Genomic DNA, 15,365 nt, shown 5'->3' with positions numbered 1-15,365 from the left:
AAGTGTCATACGAAACGTGTAAGAACTCGTTCACCTAACACACCAATGACGACCACTTCCCGCTGAGGTAGGAGGGGGTTGCATGCTTGGCATTTCAGAAGCTAGCTGGAGTAGAGGCCTTGTTGGACAATGGAATAGCCTCTGAAAGACTCTGCTCGTTACAGGCGAGCTGTTGAATAGGTCAGTACTACTGTCCAGCTGTAGGTAAATCCAGGGGGCAGCAAATGCATCCCTTTCACTATAAAAAACAAAATAAACATAATACTACGTACGCAGTGAGCGGAAGCTGGAAATGTGCAGATGTGGACACTCCTAGGCAGTCCGGCTGCTCTCGACTACTCTCTTAAGCCACCGGAACGCTGCAATTCAAAGTTACTGATTTTTGCTCGGCATGAAACAGACGGTCTGCCCTTTTCAGCTGTTCCCTTGTATCGAGTCATTATTCTCTTGGAGTGCGTACATTTACATTCAATCGCTCTTAAACCTGACCTTGTTTACAAATGAAGAGGGTTTGCACCCCTTGCGCTCAAAGGCACGCTGGCAGCCGCAGTCATCTGTCTGGCCAGCGAAGCGCCGTCATGCGGATGGCTTTTCCTTACTGGTACATCTACACGAGGCGAAGGTGCTTCGTTGATTCGGCCAAGGCTGTCCAGCCCAGTGTCCCACAGTGGGTCAATGCTCTGTCGAGCCACACCTTCACCCTTCAATATGCGCAGCAGAAATTCCGTCACCAGGCGTTTAGAGTCACCTGTAGCAGAATATTTCGTTGCAGCGTGCTCAATCAGTAACACGCCACGATTTGTAGCCATCTGTTGAAGGCCAGGTTGGGAGGACAACAACCAAAGGCAACGGCATCCCTGTGCCACAACCTCGATGTTGCCTGAATGTGCAGAGACGACCTGCAGCCGGTTACAGTGCACTCAGAAAGGAATTTGCGTCCCTCAAGAAACGCCCTAGACACTATTCCTGAAAACCGTTTGTTCTCAACACTTTACGCAATAGTTGAATGGAAAACGCACCTTGCAAATGACGTTCACGCCGCGCTCAAGAACGGCAGCTGCGCACATTTCATTTGCCGCACAGTTTGCCGTACATCTAAGAGCGTCTTCGGCAAGACAGGATTCCGCGGAGTGTTTAAACATAACAAAGAGGACAGTTGTCATTGCTCTTGCTTTCATTAGATCTGCGTATATCTTCGAGTTATCCGGCTCCTTGTAAACCAAGCGTGATATCGCACGGCAGCCGTATGCGCACACCTGTAGGCAGACAACGGGTAGGGAGGTCGAAACACATCATCCGTCGAGCGCTAAATACCAAAATTGACTTCAGCAGACACCTGCAGGCCTTGACATCAATCCAGGACTGACCAAAGCATCGTTAGCGCAAGCGGTCATGCTCTTGATAATCGCTTCAATTACCCCTAGCTCGACAACTCTCTTCCTTGCGTCAGCCTGTCTCAGCATTCAAACGTCAAACAGGAAAACAAAGCCAGTAAACATTTGTTGCAAACAAAGAGGTGAATTGAGCAACGAATCTTTGGTGAGGAAATCACGCGTGGTAGGAGAATGCATTGCAATCTGAATACCTTGGAGACACAGAAACGTGGAAAACTTCCTGTTAGGGGGCTTCCCGAAGTTGCAGCAACGGACTAACCAGGGAATTCACGTGATAGCTGAAGGTTGCGATAAATTCATTCACGTTGGCGCAAAGGGTGAATGCATCTTTGCTGTCTTTGAGGGCGGTGATAATGATGTTGAGTGTCAGACGACCAAATATCTGGGTGCACAAGCAAATGCGCGACACCAGATTATACTAGATGTATGCGCTGCATATTGGTCATCATGAGTGCTTTGACTCTGATTGCCTAACGTGTTCCTGCACAGGTACCGCAAACACGGTCTGAAGCCATAGTTCATACTTCGCTCTGAGGAGAATAGAAAGCTTCAAGGACGGTCAGTGCTGCGCAGCATGCGCTAATGACCTCTGGGACGCAACGGTGACGCTGTATGGCTGCGTTCACCTCCTCGATCATCTCTTGCTTCAGGTAGTTTCTGCATTAACAGTGGACACCTCAACGGCACCACCTCATGAATGCTCGTTTGATGCTAACTGGCTGGGTATTGTATCAGGTATTCTACGGAATGTACACACTTGCAGCTGTTCACTTTTCCAACAATTGCAATCGTATTGGCGAAGCCACTAGCGACACTCTGGCTCTCGGGATGAGTTGACGCCGCTAGCAGAAGGAGTGGAAAGGCCTGCAACGTACACAGCGAAAGCCTGTTCTCGATGAAGGGGATTATTGAAATTGCTATACACTGGCTAGATCGCAACAGCCTACAGTAAGTCCACCCCACTATGAGACTAGCACTGGGACTCTGCATATTTCAGAATTACAGTTCGAGCCACATGCTTGCAATGACGGAGAGAGGCACGAGCCAATGAAGCAATTGCTTGGCAGGCTGCACCCTGGAGCTTCCGGTTGTTTGCGTGCAGCTGCATGACCTCTACGACCTTTGCGCACAAAATCGCAAAAGGGCACAAGGTTCACTCGATTGAAGAATGAAGAAACCACTGTTCTCTTCTAAACGGTTCTGTAGAGATCAACAGCTGGATGACAATGCAATGGGCTTTGTCCGAGGCTTATTGGTGCTATGGAACCAAATGCGACTGTGGATGCTCTCACCTTGTCCACGTCGCTGGCATCATCGGGCATCCATTTGGGAGTGACGGACTCGAATAGCTGAACGTCCTCGGAGTAACTAGGTGGTCTCCGCAGATGTTCGTAGCCTGCCATGGAAGCGTTCGTCATTCATTGACGGACGACTGTCAAACAGAGCCCACGCATGCTACTCAACAGAATAGTGTATGAAGAGGGGCGTCTAGGTCACTCCTGCCTACCTTCTTCTAGGCGTAGTCTTGAGCTCCCCTGCTTGTTCCTCTCGTGTGCTGCCAAACCCTCAAGCTGAGCCCTCTGGCCAGCAGCATCTATTGCTAGGCATGCCCTGCATAGCACTCGGGTGAGCCGCACATATTAATGTTACCGTTCTCTATGCATATTCCAATGGTTCATGAGCGCTTGTCACCATGTTACAGGGCTTAAATGACTGTTGTGGCAAGAAGGTACTATGGGCCTCCACATGCAACATCATGCAGCATGCACGCACCGTGTTAGCACAATCGGTTCATGCTTCCATTTCCCAAGTGCCTTAAGAAAGACGGAATACTGCATGCTCTTGCGATGAGGTGATCGGGCAACAATCAGGATGTGGATGCAGAAGGCGACAACCTCACAATCTGATGACTCATCTATCTGCTGCAGAATCAAGTCCACCAAATCAGTATTGATGACAACCTGCAGCCACCCAAAGTTACACCTGGCAACGACCGATCAATGAAGGCACACCCTGTGAATAAGTGGAGAATACGGCGCCATTAGTGAGCAGGGAATCAGATGAATCACTGGGAACTCTGGCTGGATTGCTTGCCTTCGGACGAATGACAGCTGCCATCACAGCAATGATGTCTGATCTTAGCTCCTTGTCATCTATAGCCATGAGGGTGGTCAGCGTTTCAAAGATCGGAGGTGCCAGATGCTCCTGGAACTTGGACGCTGAGCAGATGGCACGCACAGTCTAACGTGGTCACGTTTAACACACAAAATCTAGTAGCCGTTGTTGGGAACTCAATTTAGCGGTTGTTAAGGCAAGTGTTCTCGGCAGAGGGTCCTTTTCTTGCAAATTCTGAAGGTTCAGTACATTCAAAAATGTTGAGGAGGCCGATTATCCCTGCACGCTGGATGTCAATCTGGTATGGATAGTAAGGTAGAGACTGTATAAGAGCGTTTGCATATTCCTGCACACATCACAGTCGGAGGCACAGTCAATCAGTATACACAGAGTAATGTCCCGCTCGCGCGTAGTCTTTACAGCGGCATCACATCTAAGAGAAATACCTGTGAAGCCGGATCATCTCGAACGAATTCCTGACAGCAGCCAACTGCGAAATCGTACACCAGCTGGACGTGCTCAGAGCTACCCAACTGCAGGTGTGGACGCAACATATATAAACAGCAGGAAGGCTCGATGATTCGAGTGCAGAAGGGGAAAAAATCTACTTTCTGCTCTGCGACACCAGCAGCTACACCGGGAGTAAAATATTAGTAAACAAGAGCAGCACTGTAAAATTACGCCGTGCCCCGCCTTCAGGCCCTTCAGCTAAAATGACGAACTCTACCTCACCTCTCCTGAAGCAAAAACCTTCTTCAGTTGTGAATACAAAAATTTTAGTTTGGCAGGCGTAGCTTCGACAGGAGGGGAAAGGAAGACGAATTCTTCGCATCTGTACGGCGGCAATCGCTCTGCTAATGCTGCACACAGCACGCAATAGCAGGCAGTGGAAGTTACCTGCAGACTGCGTCCTCTGAAAACGCAGCATTTGAGGCATGCTATCACACTCAACTTAACCAATGCAGAACCTTTGTTTGAGCCGCGGGTGCATCCCGTTCTCACCATTATTTAGAAGTTCTCCTTTCCGCCTGCCTTGCTGAGGAATCGCCGCATGCAACCGTTTAGGAGCCGCAATCTCAAAGGAATCTTGTACTGTGTTGTTCAGGCGGGGAGCTGTATCATTCGCTAGAACTTCCTTGCTTGGAGCTCTGCTAGGAGTTCCGTCAAGGCGTTCGGACGGTGAATGTGGTGCTCGTGAGAGCGAAACTGTGCGTGATCGGCTGAGTGCAGATGCGCCGCGTCGTGGAATACACCCCGCAGCTGCCTCCACTGTTAGAGTTGCGGAACGGCTTGGGGCTTTGCTCGCTGCTGCTGCTGCTGCTGCTGCTGCTGCTGCCGCTGCTGCTGCTTGCCTTTCTGCTTCTTCAACTGCACGAGCCGCCTCCTCCTCCCGCTTTCGGGCTAGTTCACTCATAGCGTCCCGCTCTGCTATCAGCTGCTCTTCTCTTCTGCGCAATTCTTCCAAGGACCTCTTGGCCTCTGCAACCTCGGCACGTGCTTCGTCAGCTTCCTGCAGGGCAATGTTTTTTGAGTGAAGTTTGCTCAGGCAGATCCTGGCCCATTCGTCATCTTCTTCTCGCCTTTCTCTTTGTACTTGCATCATCTGTTCTTCTTCCCTCATCAGACTCCGTATGCTGTCAGCCTCTTTCCTGTTGGCCTCCTCTACAAAATCCCCAAAAGAGCGCACTTTTCCATCCTCTTGCTGCATTTTGAGGAACAGCTCCCGTCTAGCTTGTTGACTTACAGGCAATGCATTTGCATACTCGGGTTCCGGATATATACCGGGAAACCTGGAAAAACCACGCCGTGTGTAGCCCGCAAAACCGCAGCTGTGCTGGCGCCCTTGCTAAAAAGCAGGGGAAACAATAAATTAGCTTCGTTGTTCTAAATAGCTCGGAAGGTCCAGCAACTCCTACAACTAGATAACAAATTAGGGAGGCACGTGCTGCTATTGTTGTCCACCGTGTAGGCGCTACTGCACGATGACCCTTCCCAAGCGACATATATTTCTTCCCAGTGAGAGCGTTTTGTCCAGAAGCCACAGTGTAACCCACTTAGATTTGTATACTGCAGGGCCATCCCCACGGCGCACAGGTACACCGCCCTCTGTATCCTGTCTGTAACCCAAGTTGCGCAGCATCCGAGTGACGGCAAGCTGAGCAGCCGCAGCTGATAATCTTTGCTGCGATCAGAGCAGGCATGGACTCCAGAGCAATCATTCACACGAAACACTTCCAGAGCGAGCAAATATAGGGACGGCAGGAATAGGCCAAACGTTGTGGCTTCAGCACGGGTGGCTGGTGGTGCGCTTGTTGTGTACCTCTCTGAAATCTACATTGCGCTCTGCCATTTCATCAAGAGGGTCTGCAAGCCCCTCAGCCACGGCACGCGTCGTCAAGGACTGAGTTGGCAGCGGGCTTGTCGCTTGAATGGCGGTTATCTCCTTCATACGCTCGGCGTGCAGTTTAACCAACTCGGGGTCTGCACTGAGTCAGTTAAGGAGACATAGCAGCACGACAGTGGAGGCATGAACAATCACTGAAGTCAGACTAACACAGCGCATGCTGTATCCAGACGACAGCAAACTTAGAGTGTTTATTTTTGGAAGCGACGGTCGTACTTCTCAGCGTATGCTGCATGATAGAAAGCATCGCGGCTCCTCTGTTCAATACGAGCGGCTTCCGCTTGAGCCAGTGCGATGTCTCCGCGTGCCTGCGGCAAAGCAACAGGAAGTGCTGCACACAACTATGTGACTCCAGTCGATAGCTTGCCCTCGCAAATGACCACTGATATCTTGCCACGCTACGGGTCAGTTAATCCAGGAACTGAACCTGCCTCATCTATGCATCGAAGCTGCTCTTCAATCAGACGCTGCTGCTCCAAGGTCAGTTCCGTCAGGAGAGGATGCGCATTCTTCTCTTTGAGGGCTTCAAGTTCCGCTTGCTGCTTCTTCTGGATAATCACTCTCGTTATATCGCGGCTTTGCGCATGCATCCGTTCTGCTTGGTCTCTTAAGTGCTGGACAGCCAAGTCCATACCTGTCTTCTCGTATAAAACTGCAGGATCCACTGTTGGGCGTGGCTTTTCTTGGTGCAAATGCTGCTGCAGTTGGTACAGAGACGCGGTGCGGTCGGCAAAACTTTCTGTTCCACTAGTCGGGAGCAGTGCTGTGGGGGTGCTTTCTGCCGGTGTGCGCTGCAAACGCATTGGGACGATGGGGGGAGAGACCCGCTGAAGCTGCATGATTGCCTGCTGCTGTTGCTGCTGTTCTCTGGTGCCTTGCTGCCATTCGTTCACGTTCAAAGGCCCTAGAGGACGAGCTGAGGTGCACGGAAGCATAAATGATGGCGACGAACTCAGCGCCAGGGGGCCGGGGGGCCGGGTGCCTAAGAGGGGACGTCCTGTACTGTGAAGAAGATGGTACTGTAGTTCTACGGAGCTCCGCTGTTGCATAATACGCATGTACCCTTGTTGCAATTCCTCTAACCTGCACATACAATTGAACATAACACAGAAATCGCTCTCCCATACAGCCATCTGGGTATTGTATCGCGCCCTTCCCCAAGATGCTTGTGCTCATCAAATTCACCGTTTCATATAGTGCAATGGAGGGTCCATAGCCCTTTCCACGCCACTAGTACTGGATGCAGCATTCCCAGTAACAGCTGCTGCTTTTTCTCCCGCTACGTCCTGTGGCATGCCATTTGTGCAGGGCATCTCATGGGTGGAATGCGCTGTAGGCTCTTGCTTAGGCTGCGCTGTTGAGTGTGGCACAGCATGCTGCTCCACACTAGAAGCGCCATTCGGCGTCAATGATGTGGATGGGGACTTCATGGAGAGCTGATGCGCCTCTACGGGGAGCTGCGTTGTGCCAGTGTCCGATGACGCAGGTACGTTCCGGTCTGCTGTAGTGCAGGAAGCAGTTGCAGCAGAGTCCGGAAAGGTTCCTCCAAGCAACGATGCTCCATGTTGCATTTCTGTGGTTGGTGGCGATATGCTAGCTGCTTCCTGTTGCCTCGTTGCACTCTGCGGAGCAGCACGGCTACAGATTTCGCTGGCACAGTCAGCTGCCACAGACTCCACAGACTCTCTGAGAGCCCGCGCCAGCGCTGGATACTTGACAATGAAACTCTCATCCTCAAGGAGTGCTGCGGCTGTTGCTTTTGCTTTATCCCTGTGAATAACGGCAACCACCACACACCCAACTGCTGAGATATCCTTTGAAGTGACTGGTTAAGAAAACAAGCGACTTCCACAGAACCCTCGGTCTGCAGAATCAAATTTGGAATAAGCAAAAAGGGGAGGACAAAGCTTACCGGCTTCCATTTTCCATCTTCCTCTACGGGAAGTGCCTTGAGTGGCTGGGCACACATCGACTCGTGATGTTCGTGCTTGGCGAATTCAAGCAAAATTACTCCCCCTACCCGTCCTACGTCCCATTTCCAAGCCGGATTTGATCGTTAAAACAATTTAGTGGGACAGGGGTTCCAGAAAAGCAGTCGGCGCACTGCTAGGAAATTGCCACAGATTCAGCGATTCGCAGCCAATCAAAACGAAAGTCGATAGATGCACTTAACTACGCGACTCGCCCCAATCCAGCTTGATCTTGGCTCAGGAAGAGCGCCTGCCTGACATTTGCGTGTTTGCGCTTCCTCCTCCTCAACTCTGTTTGCCCTGAGCTTGACGGCCTTGAGTAGCCCCCCTTGCCTCAAATTCCTTCCAGTGCTCCTGCGAAATCTGACGTTTCACAGCAACTTTATAGGATTATCGTATTCAGTCCTCTACTTTGCAAGATGGATGCAAGGCATGGCATCAAATGGATGAGTTTACTCACACTGGCGAGAACCTCAAATAAGTCGGAGCCCTGATGGAGAAAACATTTGGGAAAGACGAATAATGCTTCACTATGGAAGTTTATTCCTTTGAAGCGGCATAATCTGCTTAATTCTCAAGTGCACGCCTTGAAGCCTACCCAACGAGCAGCGCAAGTGCCTCAGTGGACAGTTAGGACGCCCGACACTGGGTGGGCCCTTTACAGCATCCCGCATGCTCAAAGAATACCTTCTCACACATGTACTCACACCAATAATCCTAAGGAATGCTTGAATTTTCAGAGTATGTGGTCCCCTGAATATGCGCCTTATCGCTAATTGTCCCTTCCTTCTTCCTCCAAGAACCTGCCTAGGATGCTGGTTTGTGCGACATTGACCACGCTCCCTCCCAGAGTCTCTGGACAACATTTGTGGATCAAATTTCTTCACTGTGTCACTTACGTGGTTTAACATCCAGAAATGAATTTGGGAAGATCCTTACTGGGTGCTTTCAATTTCGGAGGGGCCGGGGAAGCACACCATGAGGTGGTACGGAACAACGGATCCACCACTGCGCTGCCAGTCTAATGGTACGAGCTCTGCGATTACAGGCCTAGTCCTCAAGCTCTTCAAACTTCCTTTGCTCATCTTATCAGTGTCGTTGCCAGTGGTCCCGCGCAACCTGCACAACACGCCACGAAATGGCGGGGCATTCCCTCTAGGAGACCCACGACAGGGCAACAAAGATATAGATGCCCACCAACTCTGGAGGAAAACGTTCAGAAAAAATCAAGTGGCTTGATTCCCAGGACATTCAAAGGTGTATGCTGTGTTTGCCGTGTAACCACTAAAAATTGCGGAAGCTGTATTTTGCCGGAAAGGCCCGAATCTCCGAGCACTGCAGCCGATTTACAATGCTAACAGCTAAACTTTGCAAAGCCTGTGAGGCCGGAGACGTCAGAGAGGTGGAGGAGCTCTTGATGTCTGGAGCCACCCCAAACTTCGCACCGAGTGGGAATTGTTACCGCTATCCCTTGCATTGCGCCGCCAGTAGCGGACACGCCGAAATAGTAAAACTCCTCCTGCAAGTATGTGTTTTACTTCCCCATACACCTATCACTATCTGGTTTTCCCTCGTCCCCAGGTCGCCTTGGTATTCACTCTCGTAGCTTAGTTAACATTGTTGATGCTTGCTCCTGTATTTCTATGAGTGCAGCATGAAGCGACAGTGGATCCTTTAGAGGCTTCCAGTGGCTGGACTCCACTGATGATAGCTACGTGAGCTGGTCACACAGGCTTTCAGCAAAATATGCGCGAGGTACTTGGCCAGTTTACTTCCAGTAAGGTGATGCCAGTCATTTCTGAGTACTGCAGAGTTGTCCGTTTGTTTCAGGCTGAAGTCAGCCAAGTCTCAGAAGCACATAGACGTGATGATGGTCCTGCTCGAGGGAGGAGCGGATGCTGAAGTGATCGACGCGGTATGCGAGCTCTACCGCTGTCAGACCTTGCGGAATTGCCAGTGAATTACGCTGATAGATGCATGCGCCCTAGTCTATTTGACGCCCGCACATATCAGACTTGAAATGCAGAATCCAGTAGGAAAATATTTTACAAAGTAAATAATATGGGAAATTTTGCCTTTGGTTTGGTGGGCGCAGCGGGGAAACACTATTCTGCACATTTTGGCTTCACGTGGCCAGACGGAGCTGCTCAAGCAACTGCTCCAGAAAATCCCTTCTCTCGATATTCTGGGCCCAGGTTTCGGTTACATGACCCCACTGCACTATGCCACTGAAGCTGGGCACGTAGATACTGTGGAGTTTCTCTTGCAACTGAAGGCTGACCCTCGTGGTGTGGATGCTAGTGGATGGACGCCTGTTCACTGGGCCTGCAGACGGGGCCACAAACAAGTTGTTGACCTTTTGTTAAGCTATGGAGGCAGCATTGAAGATCGTGATTTCGTAAGCCTTCCATATCATGTAACGAATACGTACGAGGCTGCATGCCAAGGAACTGTACGGTTGAGCATTTTATGTCGTCTGTTGCAGTTCTACACCGACACAAATTGGCATGCGTCAGTGAGACCTGATGAGTCATTTTGTGATGCAGAGGTCTCTAACGCCATTAGATGTCGCGTACTTATTCAACCACACCGCCTTGGCAAAGCTGCTGGACGGTAAGACCTGCTTTGGTTTGCCCGATTCGACCAAAATCCAACAATTGGACCGGGAAGCTGCTTGTGGTGAATTTGTGACACAGCGCAAATGATCCCAAGAGACAAAAGGGCCATTTCCACTCCAGACGTTCAGCCATCAGAAAAAGGAAGTCCAATATTCGAAGATGACACGGGCGGAGTGCCTCAAGAGGACTCACGAGTGGGGGCGCCCACTGTGGAACACAGCGGTTGTTCTTTCACTACATGTGCATGGGGGCAAGGACAGCATCATCTCGGAAGGAATGGGCGCACGTTCGCTCGCTTGGCTCTGGGAATATTTATAGTTGTCTTATCTGTTTGTGACTATCTCTCCAGATTTACTATGGCGGTCTTCATTGCCGCTGCGGCGAGAACTTTCGAGGGTCTTGGTCCAATGGTCATTGCTGCAACCGTACTGGCCTGTTGTTCTGTTATGTTGCCTAGTGTCGCTCTTGGAATTTGTTGTAGCTGCCACTTTAAAAATACTTCAATTTGGGCAGCCTGGAGGGCCGCTAAGTTTATTCATGCTCTAGAGGACCGTGAAAATGGGGAAGGAGAAAAAGCTCTGCAACCGACGCTCCTTGCACTTAAAGACCTGCGTTTTGTGAACTTGTTACGACGCTTAATCACCCGGACCCTCTGTCCAGAAAGCCCTACTCTGCTAACGTTTGCCGCTGCAGTGTGCATTTTGCCACCTGCTGCTGTTGTGTGTTGCTTCATACTTATGATCCAAATTGTGGTCATTATCGTGGCAACACTAATTCCTGTTGTGAGCTTGGGGACTATAAGCTTTGTGTGGATTTCCGCGTTGAAAGCATTTATCATAAGCCGGCGCGGATTTCTGCTATATCTTGACTGTCTAACTCACGCCTCTGCACGGCTGATGAATTCTACAGAGGGAAGCACTCAGCACCATGGAAGTTTATGCACTCCGCGGGTCCATGTACTTCCACGAAACAGAACAAGGCGGATAAAACCTGATGGTGAACGTGGACTTGAGACATCCAGAGAAAGCACAGAAAGTGCGTATCCTTCTGAGTCCCTATCGTCCTCTATGTTCGGTCAGAATGTTCGCTGTGCAGGCGAAAAGCCAATGGAGCCCAAGCCTCACAGCGTCTGTTCACCGGCACATCCAGACAATGAAGGCAGAGCTATAGAAAACAAGGAAACTCGTACTCAATGCCAGCAGGACGCAAGGTGCGAATACCTTGTTCCACCCGTGCAACGGTCTTTGTACTACACCAGCGCTACCTATTGTGGTAGTGTTCCCCGGAAGCTCCATCCCTGTCCTTCCTTACAAGGAGCCATACAACTTCATCGTCAACACCTTGACATAAACGGAGACCGGCAGTGCAGACGGTGCCTGGTGACTCACTGGAAGCGTCGTTTTCAACTGCCTGAAAGGTCTATGACTTCTTCCTCTAATGTGAGCGGCGCTGTTTTGGCAGGGGAGCTGGTTACAGTTGAGCGACGCAGTGCTGTACCAGGGAAATCTAGCTCCACCCGTCGCGGAAGCAGTGGCGGGCGGGTTGATTCTAGTTCATCCCACGAATATGCACAAGGCAGCGACAGCATCTCAGTTGTGAGTGGTGAATCCAAAGAAAAGCTCTGGCTAAGTAATTTGGAGGAAGGATCTGCTACGAGTCCCCGTGCAAGTGGTCAATCGCAAGTCATTTTGATGGCCCTGGAAAATAATACTGCGAATCCATGGTTGCCTGGCATTCTTGAATTTGTATACGGAAGCGAAGTACACGAATCGGAGGCTGTCTCGGAAATCCACGCAAGTGCCCCTAACTTTGATCGCGTTTTTCTCAAAGAGGCTACTATACCAAGGTGGAATGACAATGTGGGCTGGGGAACCGACAGAGAGGCTTACCGTCTGCCCTGTGTTACTCCATGCAGCTCGATGCAGCAAAAGATCAAGCAGGAGAATCCAGCTGTTGGGCTCACTGTGCCCCCAGAGAGTCCTTTAGTCGTGTCTCACGAAGGCCCAGTTTCCCCTCAAAATTTTGAAGATCGAGGCCTCCGTCCAGAAAAGTTTATATCTCGGCTCAGATCGTACCCCAAAGCGGCTCTTCCCCTTGCTCGTCTTCACGCCAAAGCTAGTTGTAAAGCCTTCCAACTGCTCTTCACAGGTGCGCATTCAGAACGGCGCTTGGCTTCGGCCGAAACGGTCGGAGACCAAAAGGGGCATATGCAGCGGAACCCGGAGGTTTTATGCACCTTTCGAGACTTAAAGAAGCGCGGGCAGTGGCCACTCAAGCCTCATACAAATTATGCAGAATATGATGTGATGGTTGCGCAAAGAGAACGCCATATTTTCAACTGGTTTGAGCGTGTCGTAGCCTCAAGGTATGCTGCGGTTACTGTGGTGAGCAAATCAGAACCAACAAAAGTAAATGAGATGACATCTGAGACTGGTTCCTGTTCTTCGGAATGTGGTCTAGGTGATGATTTGCCACGTGAATCAAGGCAGTCACCCTCTGTGGACCAGATGGGTGCTGGTATAAAGTGGGCTACCTTTAGTACACTATTTCCGCAGAGCGACAACACGGCGCAGGTGGACGGCTTGAAAGGCGCTTTGCCGACGCCCACATTGGAAGGGGAAAAGAGGGTTCCATGCCTGCGTACTGAGGATTTGTTTGACTTTCCAGTTGAGGAACCAGTGACTTCGGATGGCCGGCAATATCCTTGTTGTAAGGGACACTTCCTGAAGCGAGGTTTTGAGCCATCTCGAAATAAAATGGGGAAATTGTGTCTAGGTTTTTCCGGATCCTTGCATTCGAGCAAAGTTGGCGGGCCTGCCATCCCTGGTGGCGGGAGAAGTATTCGTGGAGAGAGTGGATCGGACCAGATTGACAGTCCTATTCTTCACTACAGATTCAAAGATATGGTTGAGTTGCCTCATTTGCGAGAGGTAAGAAAGGTCTTTAGGAGGTAGTCAAGTCGGAACATTAGCTCCCTGCCACTTATCTGGCTGCTACTTATGATTCATGAATTGCATTCCACGTGAAATTAAAAATGTGAACCTGCCCGCAGACTTTTTTCAGCCTCTGGTGCCGAGAATTCGAAAACCTACTTTTGTACCAAGATCAATACCTTGGAGAAAAAAACCTACTGGTAACAGGCGCTGTGGGCAAAGACGGCATTGGCGGCATTTCGCTGATGAGCACACCCCGACCGGCAGGTAGACGCGGACATAATTGCTTAGAGCCGCCGGAACCACCGATGACCTGTTCTGTGGCAGTTAGTCGGGCGGCACTAGGTTTGAGCACTCGGAAAGCCGTGAGCAAGCGCCGATGGCCTCCTGGGAAGACGTCTCTACACGGTCCGCTGAAACCTCAGGGGATTCCACTCGTGCACAGCAACACTGCGTCCGATCTCGTGTCTAAATTTGGGTGTACGGAGGAAGAAACAGAGATGGACGAGTGCACAACCGCAGACAACAAAAAAAACGCGGTTGTGTTGGTCGCCGAGACATGTCGGTTCTTCTTCGCTCTCTCGTTGACACTCGATCTTCTCCTAGGTCTTCTGCCTCTGCTAGGTGCCACCATCGCTTTCTATCTGCTGCCTTATAGGGCTTTCTCCTACCCCAAACCTCCCGAAGCCACTGCTCTTTCTTTCCCAGATGTATGCTCGCAGAGTGATTCAGGTACCACTTCATTCTTTGCCTTATTTTTGTTGTTCCAGCAGATGACTTCACTCACCTCTACATTTTGTGCATTTCGGCACCTTTTCTTGTGGAGCCTGGGATTGACCTCCGCAGTGGCCTTCTTGTACGCGGCTCTTTTGTTTAGTCAGGCGTCCCGTGTTTTCTTCCCTTTGGAAAGGAGAAAGTATAAGGTAGACTTTGAACAGGGCAATAAACCAACTGCAGTAGCAGGTGGCCACATCTGCTCATGACGGCCCGCCATGAATCATGGTTTTCCAAAAAGTGCCCTATGCGTAGCAGTGCTAGCCGTGAACATGGTCGTAGCTTACCACTTTATCCATGCTTAAGTTGATGTTTCCTACTAGCCATACAATGTTTAGTGCTGTATTCAGCAGCGAGGTGTACCTTTCCCCTCGAATGTATGCTTAGGCTCAGTGCCACCCTTTGACGGCACTTTTGCCCAGTATTAGTGACCTTCCATTCGGTTCCATCGAACGCTGCTGTGAGTTCGCTCCAGTGTCCCCGCATAGTGACGTGGGCGAAGTGCAATTCACCTGACAAGAGGTACAGGCATGTTAAAGTCATTAGGATATTAAGTGATGCGTTCCTCTCTAGGCGGGGGCGCCAGAATATGTGACGGGTACTGCTTGCACCGGCACGGGCCATTAACCACTTCCTGGGACACCTGGGGCAATCGCCTAGCTGTACTTAGCAGCAAAATGACCTATCTGGCTGGAAAATGGGGATACAGACGCATCAATTGTGCAACGTGTCATCAGCGACAAGCAACGTGGCGACGCGGGAATGACGTGGGAAGTCGGGACACAGACTGCTCAGCTACTGTACTACTGTTAACTGCTTGTTACTAAAAAAACCCACATACCAGCGGACGAGTGCTGATATACGAGGCCTGTCATAAGAGGGCCCAGAACGAGATGAATGTAAGTTATCACCGCAATGCTCACGTGCATGTTAAAGTCATGGGGAAAGTAAGTGGTGGGTTTCTCTCAGTGAGTTCCCGGTCTTTGTGGAGAGCCGTGCCTTTTCGAGGCCTTCTCATTGTGGATGAGATGGCCACAGTTTGTGGGAAACCGGCATCATGAGAGGCTTACGGCACCAAGGGCATGGAATCGGTACTGCAATGTTAAAAGACTATCATTAGTTAAGAACTCGGTTGTAGTGTACACGGCGCTGGCAGT

At 50.5% G+C, this 15,365-nt stretch overlaps 2 protein-coding genes across 2 annotated transcripts; one reads left to right on the top strand and one right to left on the bottom strand.

Annotated features, from left to right (window-relative positions):
* Positions 1-494: 494 nt before the first annotated feature.
* EMWEY_00013530 (hypothetical protein, conserved) lies at positions 495-7,842 on the bottom strand (the record flags this gene model as incomplete). Its single annotated transcript, XM_013479243.1, has 19 exons — positions 495-680; positions 1,020-1,256; positions 1,368-1,451; positions 1,654-1,776; positions 2,398-2,514; positions 2,687-2,790; positions 2,902-3,005; positions 3,168-3,355; positions 3,504-3,613; positions 3,759-3,855; positions 3,956-4,042; positions 4,242-4,369; positions 4,512-5,299; positions 5,564-5,691; positions 5,830-5,995; positions 6,130-6,221; positions 6,345-6,996; positions 7,099-7,683; positions 7,826-7,842. 19 exons carry the CDS (start codon positions 7,840-7,842, stop codon positions 495-497), a joined length of 3,993 nt encoding a protein of 1,330 aa, XP_013334697.1.
* A 1,392-nt stretch (positions 7,843-9,234) lies between these two features.
* Positions 9,235-13,455, top strand: EMWEY_00013520 (Ankyrin-3, related; the record flags this gene model as incomplete). Its single annotated transcript, XM_013479242.1, has 8 exons — positions 9,235-9,408; positions 9,537-9,598; positions 9,714-9,798; positions 9,979-10,281; positions 10,369-10,496; positions 10,851-10,903; positions 11,597-11,773; positions 11,963-13,455. The coding sequence occupies 8 exons, from the start codon at positions 9,235-9,237 to the stop codon at positions 13,453-13,455; spliced, it is 2,475 nt and encodes an 824-aa protein (XP_013334696.1).
* Positions 13,456-15,365: the final 1,910 nt, after the last annotated feature.

Source organism: Eimeria maxima, genomic scaffold (assembly GCF_000499605.1).
Source record: "Eimeria maxima Weybridge genomic scaffold, Emw_scaff100, whole genome shotgun sequence".
NCBI classification, from domain to species: Eukaryota; Apicomplexa; class Conoidasida; order Eucoccidiorida; family Eimeriidae; genus Eimeria; species Eimeria maxima.
This window is presented reverse-complemented; position numbering and strand designations above follow the sequence as displayed.